General features: G+C 40.2%; 1 protein-coding gene across 1 annotated transcript; it reads right to left on the bottom strand.

Annotated features, from left to right (window-relative positions):
- Positions 1–1,570: 1,570 nt before the first annotated feature.
- Positions 1,571–24,426, bottom strand: LOC111262183 (kelch-like protein 12). The gene is made up of 12 exons (XM_022836251.1): positions 23,869–24,426; positions 17,815–17,956; positions 15,487–15,682; positions 12,296–12,477; positions 11,513–11,670; positions 9,302–9,552; positions 8,252–8,422; positions 7,728–7,849; positions 7,381–7,546; positions 7,147–7,217; positions 6,496–6,626; positions 1,571–6,239 (listed from the first exon to the last, which is right to left on the bottom strand). The coding sequence occupies exons 1-12, from the start codon at positions 24,264–24,266 to the stop codon at positions 6,101–6,103; spliced, it is 2,127 nt and encodes a 708-aa protein (XP_022691986.1). The 5' UTR covers positions 24,267–24,426; the 3' UTR covers positions 1,571–6,100.
- Positions 24,427–24,680: the final 254 nt, after the last annotated feature.

Consider the following 24,680-nt stretch of genomic DNA (forward strand, 5'->3'; position numbering starts at 1 on the left):
ATATATACATGCATATATAAAGGTAGGGATATATATACGGCGGGGGGAGGGATAGTGTATACTCATATATGGGTTGCTGCCTTCGCTTGGTGTTTTTGGAAACGCTATACTAACTAATTAAAAAAAAACTGCCGCCGTTTCACTGTAGTTTTACAAAGCCGACGGATCACTGTTTACGCGAAAGTTTCATGTGAACACGTAAGTGCAGTTATGGTAAGGGTTATGTAAAGTTTTTTTCTTCTAGTATTTATGTGTGTACAAATAAACGTATTGAATGATCCGTGCAGCAGTTTCGATCCGTATCAAGTGATCGAGAAAGTACGAGCCAATTAGGACCTATATGTCTATAGAAAGTATTATTGCATGATGCGTAATTGGCGCTGCTACGCTCGATATGTTTGCCTCGAGTTAACTGTTAACTACACCCGCATATGGCTGTGTTAGAGAAAAATATCTGGTGAAATTTTCACACGATAGAGAATATCTGCGTTCTTTAAGTGTGCGTCACTTAGAAGTAAATGCCTCTTACCGATGAACCCAAACAAAGTGACGATTTTCTTTCGTGACACGGCAACAGGGCAGTCATTGTTCCTGGGATTTGAGTAGGAGTTCTAGTGACACAACAAGGAGTGTATATTTAATTAGATTGTCCAGACAATTGACCTAAAGGCCACGCTTACCATAAATCTGGTGCAAAAATGCGTTGCAATTTTCCGACAATCAAGCTATTAGGTAAATTTGCTCAAACGTACCCTAATTTTTGACGAACTATTAAAGAACAAAAACCAGACATTTATCTCTCGACACCTCAAGCAATACGTAAAGTAGAATTTCTAAATTTTATTATATCGCCATTAATTGAGATTGCATTGATTGGAAAGCTTTATCATCGGCACGACCTCTCAGAACGACATAGAACGAGTTTTCCTATGCCTCCTCACCTAGTAGCCTCCTTTTATTCTATGCTGGCCTAGCTCGGCCTGACAGTATCAGCCACATCAGTAGCAGCGTTAGAACTCTCACGTCTGTGTCACATACGGGGTTTAGTAAATTTTGTTGAAAAAAGAGCCTTTGCTGCACCATGGGCCTTGCCAATATTGCCGGCACCAGAGGCCAGAGATTGTCCTAGGCGCCGTCGATGGTCATGAGATTGGCATCCGGTTCTCGAGCTGCGCAAGTCTTTATCCCGTTTTTGTGACATCGTTTTGAATCACAGTCTATGTCTTCTAGTTTCCTCCGCCCCCGCCCAAACCATTTCCTTTAATCTGGGCCAACTCTGCCTGGGCAGGAACGAGCCACCGGCGAATCAAGCAGCTATCGACAAACGCCAGAGAGTATACGATCAGACTAAAAATATTTACGTTCTATAGTATAACATTCTTTACATTTAGATCTAATGGGCGCTGTCTCAGGCATTAATGAACCGTAAGAACGTAGCTTGACCAGTAGTTATGATAACCTGTAACCCTGCTCTCTATCCGTCATGCAAAACATTTCGTTGAAAACTGTGACCGTCATGCTTTAGCTGCCATAGGGGACAATAAAATAAGGAAAGAGGAATATCGAAGAATACGCGATTTAATAGAACAATACTTTATTTCCATTTGCATATATAAAATAAATTTCAAGCCAAATTAGTCTTTAGAAGCAGGAGTAGATCGATCATTTAAACAAACTGAGTTAATTGATCTGGCTTGCTTCGTCGGGTGATACGTCCAGGTTAGACAGGGCGATACCAGCTATGGGAGGGCGCGTTCACGTTAAGCTAGGCAAAGGGACAAGAGTCCCAGTTAGCCTGTCGAAAATGGTATCTTAAGGTTCCCGCACTGACGATTCTCACAGGGTGTCAACGATCTATATTTACAATCTGCTATATAAACAATAACTATTCGGTCAGTCAATATAAAATGCGTGAAAAAATCACAATAGACACGTTTTCTATATCAAAATGGCGCTGTTTTATAACGATGCAATATTTTCGAAATACATATTCTAGAGGAATGACGGTAACCTATGGAAAAGTCCGGAAATCTGAATGATTTACAAATCATCTCGGAACTACAGCGGCAGAAACAGTTTACTATATAAGATTGAAATTCCGTAAACGAGATAGTGTTAGGACCACCGTGAGCCGTTAGCTTAAAACCTGCACCAGGCCAGAGATGTTTAACTTCGAAATGAATTTGTGATATTAACGTCAATCAAGAAATTTCCAGGAGTATGGCGGAAGCCAACCGATCTATCCTGATGTTTACCAATGTGAATCTTAGTTTGGTACAGCGAACTTCAACCAAATGAATAAGCTATGGAAACTGGGCGAATGAGTGTTGTATGAGTGTTCCTATTCTAAATACATCAGAGGTACGTGTTTCCGTTAATTAAGAAAGCAGACCTAAGTTATCTGTTTACAGTTAATAGTATTTAAAATGAGAATATTTGTTCTTTAGCCGCGCAGTTTGGAGAATGTGCAATGTTGTATTAAATGGGGAAAATTGTCACTTTTTCCGAACATTGTGTTAATCTTACTTTGTACATTCGATGCCGTACTAAGAATCCGTTCTTAAGTAATACGCAATATAAGTGTTGGCCTATTTGAAGCTCTGCGTACTTTCGTATGATAATTGCAAATGGATGGGCTGAACGTAACCGCATCAGTGGACATGATTCGAAATTAAACGTACAATGACATTAGCGGATGTTATTCATTCCGGCTTCATGAGTTCCAGTCGGTCAATTACGGCTGAAGTGTACTTAATACAACGGGAGGTGGCGATAAACAAGCTACGCATTAAACAGGCCAAATGATTGAGAACTCAGCTAGACTAGTCCCGTTTAACGGCAGCGCTCAGTCTTACACCGCCAGAGAGGGAATGGCTGTAACAAAAATGCACGAACTCCCTGTCATCTATCATAACCGGCAGACATAACTCTGATAATTCCTTTTTAAATCTCGACCTTTTTCTTTACCGATATCAACATAGCTTCGATATTGCCCTTCAGCCCTTTATAGGCTCTCGCATCTTAGACGTCTGCAGCGGCGAAAGGAAGCATATCGAAAGTAGGAGCTATATTCATTTGCCGTAGTAGTTTCGTGCAACTAATGAAGACCTTAAATTGGTCCGTCGAATAAGAACCGCAGAGATATTGACAGACTTGCTCGGCTTGTTCGTCAACACATCTTTCTGCCCAATGCTATTTCAATTGACTTTGGCTCCTGCGACACGATTTGTCGAACAAATACAAGCATATGTTTACGTATTGACCTTACATATTATCATCATTTATTACTGTTTCAGACGGAAAAGATCAAGAAACTGAGCTTCACAATTATCATTTTAAACGTAAGACTCTGCAGTCTTTGTTTATGCGACGGGATGGTTTTTTCTCATATAGCTGTGAATATCCCGTTGGCTCACATACAAGTAAACATCGATATTAAATAATACGAAACATCATTGGACTCTCCTTTGGGTCGTTCCATTCGGTGCGTCTGATGACAAAAATGTATTTTGCAAATTGATCTAATATGTTCTCTGGCAAATATGTACAGAAATACTTGTATAAAACGTGAAGAGCTACTTATGGCTCAGCTTGAAGCAAGTACTCTTTGATAGTGTTTTCCACGCTTGTAACAGACTGTATACACAAAGTAGTGCAAATAAAATTATTTGCAAAAAAAATAACACTTACAGCGTAATAGTCACTTAATAACATAGCCTACACTTTTTCATGTTAATTGACAAAGCAACGATCGAACCCCTTCGCAGCGGATATCAATTATACTGTAGTTCATAATACTATCTTACATATTTTAGATTACGTATCAATTTATTTAGTAGATTCACTTGAAGACTCGGTCATTTTTTCTCACCTTTGTTGCTATAAGCTCTATGCAAGGGGATGTTACGGTGCTCCATTCACAGTCATTATGATTTTTGTCTATCGAATTAATTCTAGATGCGTAACGGATGAGCAGGACTCATAACCTTCGTATTTAAAGAATATTCAGTTTTCAACTTGAATTGAACAAGCGGCACTTTTCCCACTTGAGCTATCACCACTAACGCAGTCAGGGATACCCTTCGAGTTTTACATTGCGTTCTTGTCGGCCACCAAACGTCTACTTTCGTCCATCTCAAGTTAGTGTTAGAATCATAGAGGAAAACACGAGTATCTCAGGGCGTCCGACTAGCAAAGACTTGCGACTTGCGATCTTCACTATTTTGATTAGTTGAGTGATTCACGACTGTTTTCGGTTGCGGCATCGAAACGGGCCATCCTAGTTTAAAAAAAACAATAGGCTTTTAAATATTGGGTAAAAAAAATGCCGCATTCACTCGGTACCAGACACAATAAATCTCTAATCGTATTACAGCAAATACTCGTCGTTTTGATTGATAACATTCTGCGGTTTATCGATGAAAAACGTTAAGAAGTAGTTTTCGCACCTCCTCCATTAAAGTTAAATCGACATCATTAAGGGAGTTCCGCAGATACCGAAACAGGTCATACCTGAATGGTGCGAGATCTGGGCTATACAGTGGATACATTAAAATTCCCCATACAAGTTTCCTTAATTTCTCCCAAAGAGCTGAAGGCATATGTTTAGGCAGATTTGGACAATGGGAACCGACGCCTCTTGCGTTCACTAGTTCGGGTCGAGCTTTTTTATGGCTTGTTGTAATCTTGCTAGGACAGAAATCCAAATATCGTTCTTTCAGGCGACGGAAACTTACAACGCACATGTCCTCACAAAATTATTAAACGCATAACGTCGCCTCGATGTGGGCTTCGTCACAAATTGCAGAAAACTTTTTTTTGCGCATCAGTGTACTCCACTGTCATCAACTGTGATCGGTCACTTTAGAAACGGCCTGATTTCGTAGCGTTCTTATAAAGTTTATAGAAGTACGGCCGAGTGAATTGTTTTCGTGTGGTATTTAGGCATCAGGCTTTCTTTTTCTTAGCCAGTTTTCCCCAGATGGTTAAACACTGTTTGGTTAATGTTGATAGAGGATAGTCCGTTGGCGATATTATGGCTACCCATATGTTAATACTGCTGAAATTTCATAACTTTTCTCCGTAATTAGTGGATCAATGTGAAGAGCATCTTTCACATTGAAATTTCTAGAACAAAAACGACAGAGCTGTGGTTGGGCCATTTTTTCCGGTAACGCGTCTTGATTATAAACAACCCACATTATGGTATTATTTGTGTTTTCATCGTGACAAAGAATAGTCAAATATTTTTATAGAAATTTCACGAATCGTCAAGGAAATCTAGTCTGAATAAAGGCGTCTCAACACACATGCTGCTAGTATTAAATCTCAGCTTTTGAATAACACCAACGCTGACGTGGTTTATATTGTCTGAGATATGTGACTTCTAAATAATTTAGCTTTGAAAACAGTCGGCAAACCAAGGTTATATATTCACTGATTTGAGGCCATTGACCATAGTCATCGTCGCAGTCATGCGCCATTTTGACGACTGACATAAACGAGCCTTTGCATTGGACTGGAGAAAATAGAAACGCTTCAGAGTTTCAGCGAAGATCGAATTAGAAATTTGGCCATTTCTACTCCCCTGAAATATATAGGATATGAGTTTTTTTTCTGTCCTATTGTTGTAAGGACATAAATGAAAGTGGGCGATCGTTCAAACGTCACGTTTAAACAATTTCTCCTCGTCGACAAATTTACGATGCTAGCAAGAACAATGCATCCGCATTTTTGATGCGTGACGGACGTATTATATATGTTCTTGTTTGAAATTGTATTGCACTGCATAATAATTATATTCGGTTGCGAAGTAGTTCTTCAGCTAGGAAAAACGCATTAACCTGTTAGCCTACACATTTTCATAATGGCAATACAATAATTTAACAGTGCAACAATCAGCTAAACAAGCGGTAACGATGCCGTGCGGCATTGCTATAGGGATTCAAGTGCCCTCGGAACGTTTACAGTCATCACAAGTGATCACTGCTTTGATGTTTTCAGTTCTGCAAAGCCACACCCCGTACATTCATCAAACGTTTCCCCGCTATTGGGCAAAGAAAGAAAAAGATCAGTGCCACGAATTTCGGTTATTTTTCGGTCAGCAAGAGTTTTCGAGTTCGGCAGTCAGTTCCGCGTTTAAGTGTCTGTTCTTGTAGATCAGCTGAAGCAGCGATCCGGCGCAATGGGTCACTCCGGCGCCAGCCCGTTTTTTACAAATCTGATGAGCAAATGACCACCTGCGAGAACCGCAAATAAATTAAAGCCAATCATTAGAGTAAGTTTCATTCAGGCGCAGCAACGCTGCCAGATCATAACAGGACCCCCCAGTATACTGTTGAAGTACCGGAAACAACTCTCTTCCATATGTATCTATCGTTGCCTTACGGAATAAATCCTTCAAAATTTCCTTAAAAATTCATCGTGATAATTTCACGCAGGCTCGATTCTAGTGCGAACGTCTAATGAACGTCCACGACATATAAGGACGCTCACTTATTTTGAATAGGATCGTAGATTTCGACAGAATCGAGGTACTTCGTTCCATCATGACCGCCGACAGCGTAAACACGATTGGCTAGGGAAGCCCCGCCAACTCCTCCTCTCGCGACGCACATTGGCGATACCTGCGTTATTTAACACGAACCAGGAATACGTAAGTTAGAAAAGACAATTCCAGAGTTGCTTGGCAAAAGATATCACTATTAGGTAATGCGAACTGGATGCCTTTTAACGAACCTTTTAGTACTCGCAGGTGTTGCAACGATAACATGATCATCTACCGCTACGGCAAAGCAGACTCTACACATAATAAGCGTTTGCTCGAAAGCTTTATGCAGACGGGCTGCTCGCCTCAGACAATTAAATTACTTAAAATGGGCTCAGTTGACTTTCGGGAATCCTTCCTTTATTTAAAGCTCAAGCTTCATTTTGTGTTGAAACTCCATGTTGAAAATATATTGCATTCTGTATTTCATTCGTGTGTTTTTGTCGCCTACAAACAATCTACTTAGCACAAACATGGTTAGTGAACAAAAACTAGCTAACAAAAAGTAACTTTTTCCTTTATTCTTTTCCAAGCCTAAAAAACAAGGAAATGTATGGCCCGAGCTCAGTGCCACTACCCATAATAAAGGAGTAGCCTACCTGTGTCCATTCGTCGCGTTCCAAATCATATAATTCGGCAGATCTTAAAGGTACGTTGTTGTCAAATCCCCCTAATGCGTAAATCGCAAAGCCAAAAGCAGTTTCGATTATATTGGAATATTGCATTGAATAAAATTAGACTCACTGTCGAAACAATGATTACTTGAGATTACTACAAACGAAGCAGACAAACGTTTCGTTTATCGTATACAAGGCAGAGATAATGCAACTTACCAAACACGTAGATATATTTGTCGACGAGGCCAACGACGGCAGCAGCTCCGGCGCGTCGATGCTTCATTGAGGCAATATAGGTCCATCGATCAAGATGTGGATCATATTTCTCGCATGTAGACAGTGAGGTCTGTCCTACGTTTCCTCCAAACGCATACATCGTGCCCTGAACAAAAGAAAGCACGCCAAACTGCACCTCTTGCGATAGTAGCGTTGTTATACTAAAACTATCGGAAAGCGTACATATATCATTATCAGACGCGAATATGTCGCCAAGTAATCAGTCAATCTCAGACTCTCGTTTGTTTATTATTCAAGTGTATGATCAGAAAAACGCTTGTAGCTACCTGTACAGCCACAACAGCGACACCTCCTCGAGGCGTGAGCATCGGAGCGACGGAGGTCCACGAATCATTCATGATGTCGTAGCGTTCCACTTTGTTAAAAAAATTGATATCGTCTAGACCACCTGTACATATCAACGCGTTACAATGTATATATATATGTATGTATAAATTCTTATAGTTATGAAGCAAATCTATATGTGAGAAGCAAGTAATAGTTGCTTTATGACAGGCATTCTCGTACTCACGAAAACAATATCAGCTTATTAGGTGAAGTACGTCTGATAACGTGCGTATTGTAAGGCAAGTAAGCACTCTTCAATAAAATAGAATATGTATGTTTACGTATCGTACGCAAAACCCATTACTTAGATATATTAGCGTAGTAAAAGGGCAGTTAAGGAACACTAGAACATAATTTACTGCAAAAACCGATGCTAGATGTGTCGATGTCTATCACTAAGCATTATTATCATGCCCGTCTGGTAAGGTCAGCATGCTACCATAATATTGCAATGGTGACTGACCGACAGCATAGATTGGGCCGTGGTCAGCATTCAGAGCGCACACACCGAGCCCTCTACGAGGCGTCCTCATGGGCGCAAGAGGACGCCACTCATTCAGGTTGGGCGCAAACATCTCACACGAACAGAGGTGACGGTTGTCTTGTTCACAACCACCCACTGCGTATACCTTCCCTGTAACAGAAAAGTTGGTTAGCCCTTTACGCCATTCTATCAGATTCTAAATAACAGCTAGCGTACACAATCCGTACACAGTCGTGAGGCAATGAAGCTTGTTTTTTTTCTAGTTCGCGTAACTGAATGAAACCTTATTGCATTTGCATTTCTCGATTACGGATAATTCTTTGGTCTCTTTTAGCAGCTCATTTCTATCTTCTCCTGTGAAACGCTAGATCTCCAATGATTAGTCTAGATTAGGAGCTGCACCATGACTACTGAACATCTTGGCTCTTCGGCCGTTCCTCAAACGAAATGTTGTCTTCTGACAAAGCAATGAAAGAAAGGTTTGTAAACTCAAAGCATAGCTGTATTTCTTTGCACAAGCTATGAATCTGTTGTATTGACAGGATTGAGGAGGTGAGTGGAACTCATGGCCGGCACGGCTTCTGGGACGTTATTGAAGAGCTCACAAAGAACATCGGCGACAATTTGGTGATACTTTGGAGGTGGACTGAATGCGGCAGAGACCCAACGACCAATGCCTAAATGAAACAGCAGTTGACGACCAACAAGGCAAAACTCAGAGAGATTATTGCTACAGCTGCTAACGGGCGATTGGGAAATTAACACCCATAAACTAATACGACTGAAATCGCTAATGCAACGCTCGGAGACGGTCATGCAATGTATTCAAAAATGATGCAATGAATATTGTCAATCAGTCGATTTTCAAATCTTCCAGAAGTTCAACTCATCCTAAGTATCGATCGAAGCACGAGGACGTGCAGGTGTACCTTTCTACAAAACTGTGCATAAAGTGTCTCCATTTTTTTGGCAAAAAATTCATGCACTCCTTGCTTGAATGTATATGAAATTCTATATATTACAACTCACCGGCCACGCTGCAAGCGGCAACGTGTCTCCGACGAGTTGTCATGTCCACCCCGCGGAACCAACGATCATCGAGAACGGAATAAAATTCTATGGATGCGCATGGTCCGCCTGTCGTATCCCTACCACCTATACAAAACAGAATTCCTGCGTAACTCTTGCGCGGCTCAAAGCGATCCGAACTGATTGGAGCTTCACCAGATAGAAGTGATGCACGCCAGAGTTGATAGTCCTTTGCTTGATCAATAAGATTTCTGTAATGATTTAAGAAGATGTTAACTTTGGCTTTCCGGTTGGTGGCAAGTATGACCAAATTAAAGTTACTCAATCGGCAACCAACTCTTTAGAAAATATTGCTTTTTAATAATGACAACGCCCATGATTATATTTTAATTAAACGGCTAAGCTTCCTTTTGAAGAAGAGGTTTGGGATTTTTTGGGAGTAGCTATATCAGACTAAAACGTACGCTAAAATTATAGCTACCTCGCTATACAAACAGGCCAAAGATTGCACGTGAGTTTCGTTTTTACGCGTTTGTACGCGTTTTTACATCTTGGTAGTGCAATAATTTACGGGTACCTACATAGAAGCATTATTTAAGATATTAACAATTAGACTGAATAGATTCCCAGAGAAGGGGGATAATTTTGATATTCTGAACATCTCAACAAGATATTCTCAACAAGGCGGAGGGATTCGGAGTACCTTCGCCAAGGAATTTACTTTATCTGGCGCAGTGGGGACACTTGACTGAGGTAATCGCAGCCCATCTACTTGTCAGCACATGCCAGTCTTTTCTATTAACCCGTAATACTATTAGGTTGGATACCAAGTTCTCCTGGTTCTTTCATTGAACGATAAACACAACATTTTCAATTCCTGTGCCAGAAAGCTATTATGTGATTCATTCTTCGTCATTACTTAGCACTTTCCTTCATATCTCTATCATATAGTATATGCCTTCTCGTTGGAAGGTAGCTGGTTTTGTCTCACAGAAGTCTACGCTTTGAGTTGAGCTATAGATTTGCATGAAAGCTAGGACCACGAAGGTATTGCATCGGATATTTTTCATATCCGATTAAAATTCGTCGGCATTAAGCCCGGAGAGAGTGTAACAAATCTTCCTGTTCAAATCCACGAGGGCACCTTTGGCGATACTTGTCGTAAGTCGCCTTGCATTGTTATCGAACGGGGTGACCTCAGCTCATCTCGGGGATCTTTTTCTTTTGGATAGCCCGGTTGACGGTCAAATAAATATTCCGATTAACCGTCTGGTACATACATAGGAAGCAATTCCCAACAAATCAAGCCCTTGCTGTTCCACTGCACGAGACGCATAATTTTTTTTGATGAATATCTGGTTAGACTCTCGAAGGACCTCTTTTGTAGACAGGAATCCCACTCTGGCTCTTGTAAACGTAGAGACATCCCTTTTAATTACTGGAGATAACTCTGTGCAGTGTTCGGTTATTGTGGCCACGTAATGCTCGACATCAAGTGAAGTGCAAGGAAACGTAATTCCTTGTTGGATATAGAGATTTCATGAAGTAGCCAAGGTCCAAGTTTCTGTGTATGCCAAAGGATTTGACGCGGCTAACGATGGTCTTCTAACTGCAAACTATTTAGTCGGCCAATTGTTTGCCGGCCGTCTTTTTTCAGAAGTGCTTTTAGATGGTCATCCAAAGCAAAGGGCGTCCTCTAAATGCGAGATGCCCTTTTCGACCTTAGTCAACCACTTCCGAACGGTTCGTTCAGCGATAGCGCCATTATAAAGTACCGGGTCGACCAAGTACATAGTACAGGAACTATCTATTCGGGTTGGTTCAGAATAAAATGTAAAAGAGGAATTAATAGTTGGTAGGTATTGGCGTAAGCAAGTCTAATTGTCGGCGACTTGTTTCGGCCATTTTAGTTTGTATGAAATAGGCTTTGTCCTGGTAATGTCCGATCACACGTAGGTAGTGTTACAGGAAGAAGATACACAATTATCAAATTTTCTATTGTGTATTACCCTGCTATTGTTTTCTTTGCTACTAATCTCTAAAAGTGTTTGATAGTATATTTATATAAGATAGCAATAAACGTATACAATCCTTGTGCTATATAGCACCGGTATAATAAAATACGAAGAAAAATTCACCTAATTCAAACTAAAAGACAAGTCGAAGGACTAGTTATTTACTTTCTAAGGGTTTCGACTTGCGTCAACCTGCCTGCAATCGATGTTATCATAGAAGTCGTAGAGGACCGTGTTACGTAGGTAGCACGGCGGAAGCAGTGGTAATCGGATTTTCGATAGGAGCCGAGCGACGAGTCGTTGATCAGAGCTACGGCCACCAACTGATAGCCATTTCAAAACACATTCATACACCTGTAAAGATAGACAGGCCAGATGTCACACCCTACGAAATACCAAGAAACAATCTAATAGGGTTGGTTCTTTTCTAATAGAACCAGCAAAAGAACGTCGGGACTCGTTGCCTTTCCCGATTTACATTGGAGTGAGGATTTTTTGGTTCTAAATAGGTTCTTCGCGGCCAGTTGTAGAAGCTTTATAGCAAATCGTTCATCTTAATTAGGTATACCTTTAACACTAGCCGCTAATTGTTCGATTTTTCTGGACTAACAGTGTGTCGCTACGTGCGGCAATGGAAGCGTTGATCACATTCTACACGTATTTCTTAAAATAGAATTTGAGAAATTTTTCTAGACAGGTTGAGTATGACGCAGCGACAAAATACACTAATGTGGATTAATTTTTAACTAATAAGAAGGCCACTACAAAGTTTTTTCTGTCACCAACGACGCCTATTTTTATGACAGTTACATTTTCAGATAGTTATGCTGCAGATAAAAGCATATCTAACAAAAGATATTCTTTCAAAAGTTCATCTTGTAGCCCAGATAGCAGCGCGCCTTTGTCCGATAGGCATGCTGGTTACTAAGGCTACTAATGATGCACGACGAGATTTCTTTCTCAGTTCTTATAGTCTTACCTGAATCTCACTCTCGACACACAGCTTTGAAGATTCGAGCAATTGTTCCAGGACCAGTGCGTCAAGGTTAAAAAACTCCTCCCCTCCGCAAGTAACAATTGCTGGCCAATTGCGTAATATAAATCGTTGGACAGCTTCAGATAAACCGTGTAGACCGTGAGCTGCAGCGAAGTGCCATATGCCTTCAAAAAAAAAACGTTCAAAAGTTTACCGCTGGTAGCAATTCCTTCCTCATCTTCTGCAGTATTTTATTGTATCACCAGTATGTGTACACTGGAAGCAGTGATCATATAAGTTCGACTTCGCCTATTGAAAAATAACCTTCGATCTGTTTTTGTGCTTATTACTTTTTTTTAAAGGGGACGTGTTTCAACCAAAATTGAATGTTAGCCGGATAAATCTGTAACTTGGGTACGGGAACTTAAAATAGTGGCTTCATGAAGTACAGTAGTTTACAACAACTATATTGTATACAATACTCTATTTATGCTATGTAGACTCTCAAAGAGGAACTTCTAAATTGAGATACCCAAATTTATCCACTGTCCATTGCCGCTGTTAATAAATCAGTATATAAATTCATTTGTGCTCCTCTAATGTTTTGTACATCTGGTTGTACTGTTTCCAAATATCTTAAATAACGAGCTAAATCAAGAAAATGACGTACCGCCCATGGCTTGATTACTACTAGCCAGTGATAAATTTAATCATTACGACAGCTCACAACCACAGGTTTCAGGTGCACCTAGAACTAGAGAGCTTTTACGCGGTCTAGGTCAAAGGCAAACATGTACACACTTCATTTCAAGCTAGAAGAGACCGGCAATCTGAGGCACAACGATACCACGGATAAAAACTTGCAGCACTTACTGTTTCACCAAATCTTAGCTTCTTCTGCGGCGCCCAAATGGCATTGGGGTGATTACGAATATACCATTTACGTTCCTGATTAAGTGACTTGTTATGAAAATCCATGGTTTGCTCGCCATTGTTGTTGCATGCTAGTGTCCTTCGTCTCAACGTCATATCAAATGCTGCAATCGAACGATTCAGAAGGCATTTGATAGTCCACAGGCTATTTCTCCCAGTCATCGGCCGACACTCTATATAGATCCACGTAACCGATGATCCACGTAAAAGTATAACCGGTATTAACTGTACGCGTGGGGGCACCCTCGCCACGCACCGCACGGCCTGATCTGAATGTCGGTGCCATAGCTGAGCCCTGAAGCCTTCGGGTTGTGTAGATCCAATCTAGGAGCCTATTGTTTTTAAACCTCTCTTGCAAGACACCCCGTCAGCCAGTCTGAGCTCGGCACGCCACAATTAAACGGACCAGAGAAAAGCACCGCATTCATAGACAGAGGACACAAATGGCAGCTACGTATAGGAGCCAAAACAACTATAGTGTGTGCTCTCTATGGTCGCCCAAAGGCAGAGCTCTCTGAAGAGATGTTTCAGCAACGTTCACGATTGAGTTGTTTAAAAGGATTCCCGTCTTTTGAATGTGTTGCTTGAAATGCTTCGTTCCGAAATACAAACCCGATCGACTTCTGTCCACTCGGAACAATGACTATAAATGAGAATAGGCAAGCACCTTACCGATTACTTAGACAGAAATGCGTATCAGAAGTGAATACGCTCAATGTTAAGGTGTCTTTCTATTAATCTGTGATATATTTAATATTTTGCATTATGATGTCCCTACAATGCATGTTATTGAATTAACTGGATTTTAACTATGCCACCCACTGTAAAAGCTAGGCGAATTCCGAAACTACATACTGTAACGCGTCTTGATATTAAATAACTCCCAACACCAACGTGTAAGAGTACGGCTGCAAAGCCAATGTACACGAGCCGTGCACATGGAGGCTAACGGAACTTTAGGTCCATGATTTTCACGCACATGATTGCTAGGGGCTTAAAGGGATGCTTCAATGGGTAACGTGTCATTGGGTCGTTCATTATAATCCGATCGTGTCATACAGCAGCTCAAGCTAGTTGAAAGCAGACCTCCCAGAGACAGGAAAATCTTAGCAGATAGGTAGCTGCTATGATTTGCCGAAGCGTTGGACTATGGGTTTTTCTCGTCAGATTCTTTGTATCGACAGTCCAAGCTTTACACACTCTTCGCTCGTGATTGTCCTCAGTTACTGAATACCATACACACTGACGATCTAACCGATGAACAGACTGGTCAGGTTATTTCTCCGACTGACAACCAGCACACTCGTATGTTTGTACCACCTCCTTCAAACGCTTTCAATGCGATAGTACTCGAGTGCAGTCAGATAGCGTTTCACTGTCATGTCAGCGACGTAATATAGATAGGCGCGCAGCAGTTGAAGCAGGCAATTAAGCATGAAGGTAATGAGGCTGCGGGATGAGAAGAGTGTCTAATAGACAACTATGATAATAATAATAATAATAATGGATGATGTGTACCGGTGCTTATTATATTAGTGACGCGTCTACATGCAACATTCACTGGCGCAATGAACATCGGTGCGTTCTCTGGCAAAAAAGACATCGTCTAATGATGATAGCAACAACGGCAGCCATTACCTCTGCTTATTCCATTCACTGCCATTATCATAACGACCGTTATCATTGTCATGATAATATCCTTCCTTCCTTTCGGTAAGAAGACGCGGCAAATCCGAGGCCCGAATAGAGAACCGAATTAAACGAGACAAATGAAAAGGAGGGGGCGTAAACAGAATGGAGAGCGATTCGTACTGAGCCATATCTCCGTTACCTCGCTGAGAGCGACACGCGCGAGACAGTTAAATGAATTCACTATTTCTGTTTGCCGTGTCTAGTCCAACTCATGTTTTCCCTTTGCCTGTCCTTCAGTGAACAAACAGAAACAGGGTGTTTAGCATGATTAATAATAGCCAGCGCCTCTTCATAGTATTTAGCAGAAGTCACTCTTCATCTCAGGGTAACCAGATGGCTGAATAACAGCATGACATATGCCGGATGAGACAACATCGCAGAAAGGTTACCTTTCAAGACTGCCACACCGAAAGTAATTATAGAAGCGTGCCGTAGCAGTAGTGAATCATCGTGATTGTAGACTGCATTCTCGTATTTGGCATTTGTACTGTTTATATGACATGCAAGGGATAAAGCATCCTGAAAATGCCAGTCTGACAAAGGCAGCAGAGCACCTGAGCATCGCTTACCTAGACAATTATTATGTGCGAGGATTTTGTCCTTGATATACTGGCAGCATGCAAACTCGAGATTGTCAATTTGAAGTACTGAGGCGGCGTGTAACAGTGGTTGAATCGTCAAGGGACTGAGACGAATCTGTGATGAATAGGCATACTCGATGATAGCTGCCACTGCGTTTGGATTTAGTTCTTGAATCTCCACAACCTGAAATACCCACCAGTTGAAAACTAAACGTATGAAAAGTGTACAGAGTGATCTGCTTAAATTTGCAACGTTCTTTTTGCTTTGCTCCTAAAATTGTATCTAGACGAAAACAGCTAGCTCAACTTCCCACCTAAACTATGGCTTCGATTGAGGGCCTAAACTATAACATTTAACAGCCACTTTGAAGATGTTCCATCTCTAATCAATAGACAACTTACGTTTACGAGTCGAGCATGAAACGATACTGAAAACTGTTGACTCAATAAAGTTTAATTCAAGCGCGTTTTACGTGAGAAACTGAACTTAAATAAATGTTATTCCAGTAGCAGGCCAAAAAATCGTCAAGATACAAAAGTTTAAGATAGTCAAAGAATGCCCAAAATATTGAAGCTCATTTAGACGACCAAATTGGCAATAGGTACTCCTATCGAAGACGAATGCTGATTTTTGTATCAATGATACGGAATTATCAGAAATTACGTGGAAACAGGAAATACCTCGTAGCCCATGGTTTTGTACACGAGCAAGTGATGGATACAGTTTGAAAAATAAGTTTCTTAGAGGGCTGCCGAGAAAAAGGTAGATGTTGCTTAAATGGGGAAACGCTACCAATGTTAGCCGGAAGGACATATGCGAAAGACGAGGCTGAATGCGCGCATTCAGTGTTTCCCATAGCAGTGTATTAAAGGTCCTAAGAGACGGGAACTTTGAGGCCTTCCTAGTCGAGGATCGGTAAAGGGAAAAAGACTATCAAGGATAACGCAATTGTCAATTCTCAAGTTCTTCAGTATAAATCCTATTAGGCATCTACTTCATGACAGTTTCTCAGTTGTTCTGACACCCGCTTGTAAACTGGAAATCCATAGAGAATGAATGAATGAATGAATGGATGTCCCCCATGACAAATAGCCCCACAAAATTTGTCCAAAGAAGCGCGAAAGATTATTCTGTAAGGTAGCATTGTTTAGTATATGTCTATAGTATGGTAGGCCTACGTTTAAATGTGGATCAGTAATTGATGAGGATTAATTTAATCATGCCAAATCCGTTGAATGATTTTGGTGACAAAATAGCTACAAGGATGCTTGCCTGAAAGAACTTTGCTATAGTGGACAATTCTAAATAATAATAATAATGATAGGAGTAACAGCAGCAGCTCCTGCTGCAAGCATTTGTGACACAATTAGGCTCGAACGGTCTGCTTCTAAAGTGTTCATTTTCTATTCCCTTTCCTCCTTTACTGAGATTCTAATCTAAGTGTACAAGTAAAACCGCTGGAGCTCTTCAGCCCTGATATTTATCTAATTATTGTAAGTAAGGTGTGGGCTATTTCCGTATATACCGATAGCATGCGTTTGGATGAAGCAATCAGCTACTGGGAAATGAGAGTCGTCGCTAAAATGTAACACGCGCGGTAGGAACATGGTGATACGTGAAGTTGATTGATCTAGCGATCCGTGTACGAGTTTTAGGTTGACTGGTCAACGATCCTCTTGGTAAAGATATTAATAGGCATCAAGAAGATCAAGGGCGAAGCGTGTCACGGCAGCTTCTGGTGACCACTATCTTCCGCGTAAACTAAATCTCAATTGGGATCCAGGCGAAGAGGTGCATATGTACAGCGAATAAACTGTATTATCGCTGGGATGGTGGAGGAAGCGATGGTTTTTACTGATTGCGAACTTAGATCCTCTCACGATCATCGTTTTTCCTATATGTGCAATAGAAGCTGGCGGTAGCTTGAACGGCTAAACGTCTGTCTGAAGGAGACTAAGGGTCGCTGCTTTAGGTTCACCAGCCATACACATATATGAATTATCAATTTTTAGGAATATGAATCTATCCTACGAATTAGTAAGAAACATGTGTGTCTATTCTAACGGTAAATCGCAAGCAGAAAAAAGATCGAATACCTTCAAAAGGTGTGTTGCATGCTTCTTTTATTTAGTTCGTTTGTTACCACTAAGTAAACATCTACTCCATCTTTTGTTCCCAGATTCTTAGCAGTGCTAATTTCTTTGCTTACGTACGTTATGTAGAATTTATGTGTCGTCATCAAGCGGGTACCTCTGAAACCATGATTATACAAAACGTTTTGGTGCTTTAGAAGTTTACGCATATCCTAGACTTACCGTCTCAACGGACTCTCGAAGATTTGATGTAAACATAGCGTGGAAATACGGTGAGATGCAGGCGAGAACGAGACGGTGACACGAAATGTCCCGTGAGTCGGTTCGAAGTATAACGTCACACAGCACCCCCTGTTTGTAAAATCTGCAAGAGGAAGAGTCGCATGGTGGATACGCATATCAATATGGACATAAAAATAACGATTGAATACTACTTGTGTTTCATAACTGCATTACATCAAATCAAAGAGGTCTTTATTGATAGGCTCGTCGAGAAACGACGATTTCTGTCGATAGAACCAATCACAATATTGGCGAATGAAGATCCCAAATCTATCCATCCGTTCTGTTATAGTGCTAAAACTCGGTGTCCGTGCGTTGTTGATTTTTTGGCTGAACTGAGCCTTACGGCAATTTATTCCATAACCCTTAAAAATTCTGATTAATTTTCCAAGTTTTAAGAAATGCACACAACAATCAATCTAGAAGAGAAGTATAGATTTTACACATTTTCGCGATTAGTACATAGGTGATTTTTATTGAAAGAGTCCATAATGGATGCGGTAGATCTTTTCAAATGTGCGACAGTTTGTTCTCCTTGTAGAAGGGCGTGATGCTAGCTTAGTCAATCTGCGTAATAGTTGATAAAGTTGACCAATTCGATAACTATGCTCGGCTGAAGGAGTACTTTTTCCTCTATGGTAAAACTGGCAAGATAGAATAAAGTATATCACCTCTCCAGTTTGAGAACGGGATTAGCTATTCAAGGACACGGGGTCGAAAGTAGATAGAGCCTCAGGCTGGTGCGGCGCGCACGTTTTGAAGTTACTTTTACACATATAAGGTGTGTCTTACGTGATTTTGTACAGATAATTTTGAGATAATCATGCGTACGAGCGTATAGTACATTTAATATCTTAGTAGACTGATTGTTCTCGAGCAAAGGGGTTATAAGGGCGCATTAATACGAAAGCGGATTCGTTCCAAACCAATATGGAAAGGGATAATAGAATAATTGCACTAAAAAAATGGAGCCATTGATCTTAAGTAGAAAATTGACTTCACCAAAAAATATGATCACTCTAGCGGGCATAACAACACAGCGACGGCATAATATAACAGTATAAATATGGCATAGAATAGTATGTTAGAACTTGGACGCATCGGAGCAGACGGATGAAATATCTCTAGCGTAGTATTCCAATAAGACAAACGACTATGTAAAACAGGAAACCTCCACTGGAATAAATGTCCCTATGGGGGACAAATCAAATTAAGAAAATAGCATTACTGTAATTAGACTTAATAATTGTGTCTGTCCGATTAGGAAATCCATCTTTGAAATCGACCTTTTGAATGTTTCTGTATTGTTGTCTATGTCTATCTAGGGGTGATTGACGATGTATTCTAATACAAACAGTGTTCGAGTCGAAACTACAGCTTCAAAAATTCTATGTAAACGAGTAATATATTTTTTTCCCAAACACTCTCTGAATGAAACACCGAAATATAGAAGGAAAATGTCGACGTAAAGTGCCACCTTCTTGCTATATCATTGGATCGATCTCAACAAGCTGAGTACATCTTTTTATTTGAAAAAAAATAAATAAACAAATAGAATATATAAAAAAAAAAGCCGATACTTAAATGTTTTGCCATTTTGCATAGGTGACAATGGAACGACAATTTTTTACGTGGAGGCCTATGTGAGGGCGATTAACGATTGAAGGCTCTCGATGAGTTGAATCGTAATAGGATCTGCATTTCGATACTTAAAACTCAGTTTTTGAGTCAAAAATTAAATTTTATTAATGAAAGCTTCTTTATAAGAAATGCAATTTTTGTTATGAATTGATAGATCTTGCTAAACAAAGTAAGAATGCCGTGCGTCTTCCTTGGCTATTCTTCGGTATAATAAAGGCAAGCAAGACATTGTGATTTACCTCGCCCTGTTTATCTCATCTCGTAATAGGACAAAAATCTATTCTGAAGGAATTAAAATTGACCAAATTTTTTGCATATGTCAATTAGAAAATTCCAATCATTTATATGGCAAACGTGTCGGCAAAATAGTTTTTTTAGAAAGTGTTTTCATGAAGATTTTTTACAACAAAAAAAAAATGCTTTACTTAAGGTACCATTTTCGTAGCGCTGATTTTTTGCGCCAATCATATATTTCGACGCAAAAATACAATGCACCTTTTAGTACACAGATCGGATATTTAGGCATAGAAAGCGTTAACTGTTTAACTTCAGTGACACCATATGAAGAGTTTTTTAAATGGAGATCTCTTTTGGGGGGCGTTTCGTTGTTATAATGGAAAGCTTTCGATGAGCGGAATTGAAATGTAATTTGTGTCCCCATATCTAATTTCCAGTTTTCGGAACGAAACTACTATTTGAGCATATGGGAAATTTCGAATAGTGTTGAATGTACGATGGATATTTTTTGCGACGAGCTAAATAATGATGCTATGTATGTTGCTGCACCTTAAATTAACACTTTGTCGTGAGAAAAATAAAAAACCGAGTCGATCATATTGGTTTATCTTTGTAGCAATGAGTCCCAACATGGTTTCAGTGAATTCTAGTAAACTTCAATTAGAATATTAGGTTAAATGTAACGCGAATCAGGTCCGTTCATGTAGGCGTTCATGGTAGCATAATTGCAAAAAAGGATTAGGTTTAGTAGAATAATATCAACGTAATAGCTGTTGGTGTGTCCTATAATGTGGAATAGACTGGGGGTAATATTAATAAGTCAACTAATTTAAATAAATGGCATATTTACTTATGTACAATATTATGTTTAGTGTAAACAAAAATCAGTCAAATATTACTGTTCTATTTCTATAAAACGTACCATTTTATATCGTTTAAAATAATTGTTTTGCAAATAAACGCTATTCGTGAAATTCAACGGCAACCGTGAGCGCAGTGATGCTGCTGCAGTTGGACCTTTTGTCTAGGTCTAAACCAAATAGACCGCCCATGTCAAAATGGGTTAGCGGACTTAAATGCTGAGCTGTTAATAGGGCAAACGTTCATCTACATCCCATAAGTAGAGTCTGGTAAACAAATTTTACGCCCTAACCTACCTACTAAGTGTTGTGGAATCGGGTGGCAAGACTTTCCAAGGGTATAATGAACTCGCTAAATTAATCACATCTTCTCTTTGCAGTTTAGCCAAGCTCGCCATTAATACATGCCTGAATGCCCCTCCTATAACATCTTTGTCATCCACTGAATTTCTCACCGAGGAATTCATTAGGTCCACTGCACACGTAGGAAAGGCTTACATACTGTTATTCCGTCTAAATTTTAAGTAAGCACTGCATGTAACCGCCTACCCGCTAATACTAATATTCAGCTTACTTCTTCCAGCGTCGTTCTAGCATCGTTCAAAATAGTCTAAATTACTCCCTTATTTGAAGGCAAGGGTAATCGTTGTAGTCCAATAAAATATAGATCTATATCTGCGACCCGTTTGAAAAATGCGTCAAACGTCAGTTTGAAGTGCACATATTTGGCACAATTTTTGCTCTCAATTTGGCTTCCTGTAATAACTATAAAAGTAACATCCACTTCTGCAAGAAGAAACGCCTTTCTTGTAGCCTCGAGTGCTGCCGAAAAGGCGCTTGACAAACCCTGGCTGATGTCGATCGCCTCTTATGACTTTTCTCTCGTCATTTGCGATCAATTGAAACTTCATTTGACCAATTCTTTCCTCACTGTGCACATTAGTATTGCATATACTAGCTAGTAGGGTTACGCGAGGTTCACTTTTATATCCATTTATATTCATCCTTCATATGAATGCACTGCGAATCCTGTGTAAATAAATTGCGTGCCGTTTATTCTGCCAACGACCTTACTTTGGTAAGACAGAAAATTATTCCCTAACACAAATATCTGTAGATTCGAACGTTAACTAACAGAATATGTCTGTCTTGAAGCTTTTTAATGCTAAATATTAGGTAACCTAATCAGCATTTATAGGACAATCATTTAACAAATCGTTGTCTTGGCTTGACAAAAATTTAACTTTTTATTTAAATCACGCCTGACATCCTCTTAGTATTCAAATATGGTATCCAGAATACAGCATAATACCATTCTGGCTACCTTTGGACCACCAAGATTATTAAAGCTTCTCAATGGGCAGAACATTTCCACTTCTTCACAATCATGTACGGTGCGAATTTGTTGCCGTCACGAATAAAATGACATCTGATTCCCAAGCCTGTCGGCCTTTAGGACACCCTTTCAACAATGTTAGCTCAACTGACCGTTCGCAGAAGCAACGTACTACCTTCCGCAAATTATCGACGCAGATATAGTTAGAATTTCTACCACCCTATATCAGCTGCATCGAAAACCAAAACGTATCCGCTTAAAATTACTAAGATGCTTGCCGTGCAGCTATTTGTTGCTGACAGTATCCTGTTGTTGTTGTTGTTGTTGTTTCATGCTACAGTTACGTTACATTAAACTATCATGAAGTTCTAGGCCGATGTCAACCTGTTAAAGGTTGTATGTTTGAATAAAGTTTATTTCAATCCCAAATTTTAAATGCTTTTCTGCTGTTGTATTTGACTGTGGCCCAGTAAATGCTCATATTTTTTACATGTTCAACTTTTTATCTGTTGGCATCTGCGTGTTTTTCTTCTGATTAATTCTTATTATAATTCTTTTAATTGATAATTTAAAATAACAATAAATTTTGCTCGATCTGATCATTTATTGCCTTGATTTCCTTACTCAACATTCGCTCAGCGCCATAATGACAGCGAACAGCGTTTAAATAAAGCAAGAGACAATAGGCTCGAAGTATATCCTGGACTTCGACTAAGATCTATCGCCGTCCGTTTCCTGTTCTCTAGTTTTTTTTCCCCTATAATTTTATGTCGTTCTCATAGTTAGGCGTTGGAAATCACGAACAATACTTTCGATATGTCCTTTTAAGATCAAGGTAGCAATCTCATAATGGAGTGTAGAAAAACGAGATCATCCTTAAGCTCAAAAGGCTCGTACCTTAGAGCGATGCCTTTGAGCTTAATGGGCCATTTGACAAACATAGGTGTATAAAGCCAAAATATTAAATATCACCTCCCAGAAATCTCATCCTAAGCACGCTTTCGTATCTCCTCGTCATTGTGATTCTTTCATATGAGTAAACCCGATGCGACTCAATGCATGTCATCATGACGGCGAAGGATCGCTTGGGCTTCATATGAGTCACGTAAACAGGTTTATTTATTTCTAGAGGCACGGGGGATTTAAGCGAAGATCAAAAACAAAGGCTTCACGACGCTTGCATCTCTTTGGCCATTCTAGCACCGAGTGTGCTGATCCCTATGACGAAAATGCATATTCTTCAATAATGGGTGAGTGCAACTGAACCAATGGGACTTCACCTTAAAACAAATGTACACTCGCTGTAGCTTATGGTGTTTATTTGGTGGCTTAGCATAGGTGCTGATCGCTGCCGCTCCATTGGTCCTGGTTCCATTATATCTAAAGCGTACTTTCAATATTTGGAAAAAATTATGCTTAAAAAGGCAAAGTTGTTAAAGAGAGCTAGTCGTTCGTAATGGATCACAATGCTAAACCTTATATTGCAAGAATCGCGATAACACGAATGCAGGAACTACGCGACGAGGCTCTTCCTCATCCACCATACTAACCATGCATTGCTTCTAGAGATGACCATTTTTTCCAAACTCCCTACAGTTCCCTTATAGAGTAAAATTGCTCAAACCTCGACATGCCAAAATTGTCTTTCAGAACTCTCGTACCCCAGATTTTTACAGCTGTATAATAGATAAATCACTGTCCAAATGACAGAAGTCATGAACAATAGTGGGCAATATTTTTATAGAAAATTCACTCTCCCAGATTTCGCAAAGTAGAATAACCAAATGCATAAAAATCACGTGCTGATATGATCAGAAGTGTATAAATTTTTTGCCTGTTTAAGCAGAAGGCATTTGTAAGTAAAGTCACTAAAAATTCTATAGCGATGCTTATTTCGTTAAACCCGTAAAAGAAACGTACCTTTGGAGGGTTTTAAAAGATCGAGTGGGCAAGTCCGGCGCGACGTAAGTTAAGCTTTCAACATCTTGTGCTGTACGCACAGTTATCTCCGGAGACACTTCAATGGCACGTATCGGTGGTTGTGGCGGATTCTCTGTGGACAGCGTGGAAGCAGATGCTCGCGCGTATGAAGCGCGAACGGTTGTAGTGCTAACCGGAACAACTTGTGACGCCGTAGGCGCCATAGTAGTGGTAACCGTAGTCGGCATAGAGGGTAAGGATGCTGCTATTGGTAGGGGTAAAGTTGCTTCTAGGGGGTCAGCTTTTAGTTCACAGTTGGTTGAATCACTGCTCACATTTTCGGGCCAGAGAAAGTCACTTGAGCGGCTGGTGCTTCCCGAGGCTGTGCGCGCCCTCATTGACTCGTCATATACGGCCGTCGTCGTCGTCGTCGAAGTCTAAAGCCACCACGCTCGCTCTATAATTAGTTTACGTATATGATCTATAAGCACAATGATTCCGTGAAACTAAACTAATTACTGTAACCCAGGCGCAAATCCTATCACCGCTTTTGAAATAAACGATGTTGGCATGAAATCAAAAGGATCCCAGCGTTCACATAGCCCATTATGGAGTTCGAAAGAGGACCCGTCTGGGGCAACCGGAAATGGAGGCGGTGGTTTCGAAACCGGAGGATGGTGCTTCTTGCATTCAAAAGAGCAGGAAAGGGCAGATTGCTAACAATAAACCCAGCTGAACACTTAGGAATCCATGGAAAAAGTCCTGCAGGTAGGAAAGGGTAGTTTAATGGTGGGAACGGGGAGAGAGCAGTG

This window comes from Varroa jacobsoni, unplaced genomic scaffold (assembly GCF_002532875.2).
Source record: "Varroa jacobsoni isolate VJ856 unplaced genomic scaffold, vjacob_1.0 scaffold_631, whole genome shotgun sequence".
NCBI lineage: Eukaryota > Metazoa > Arthropoda > Arachnida > Mesostigmata > Varroidae > Varroa > Varroa jacobsoni.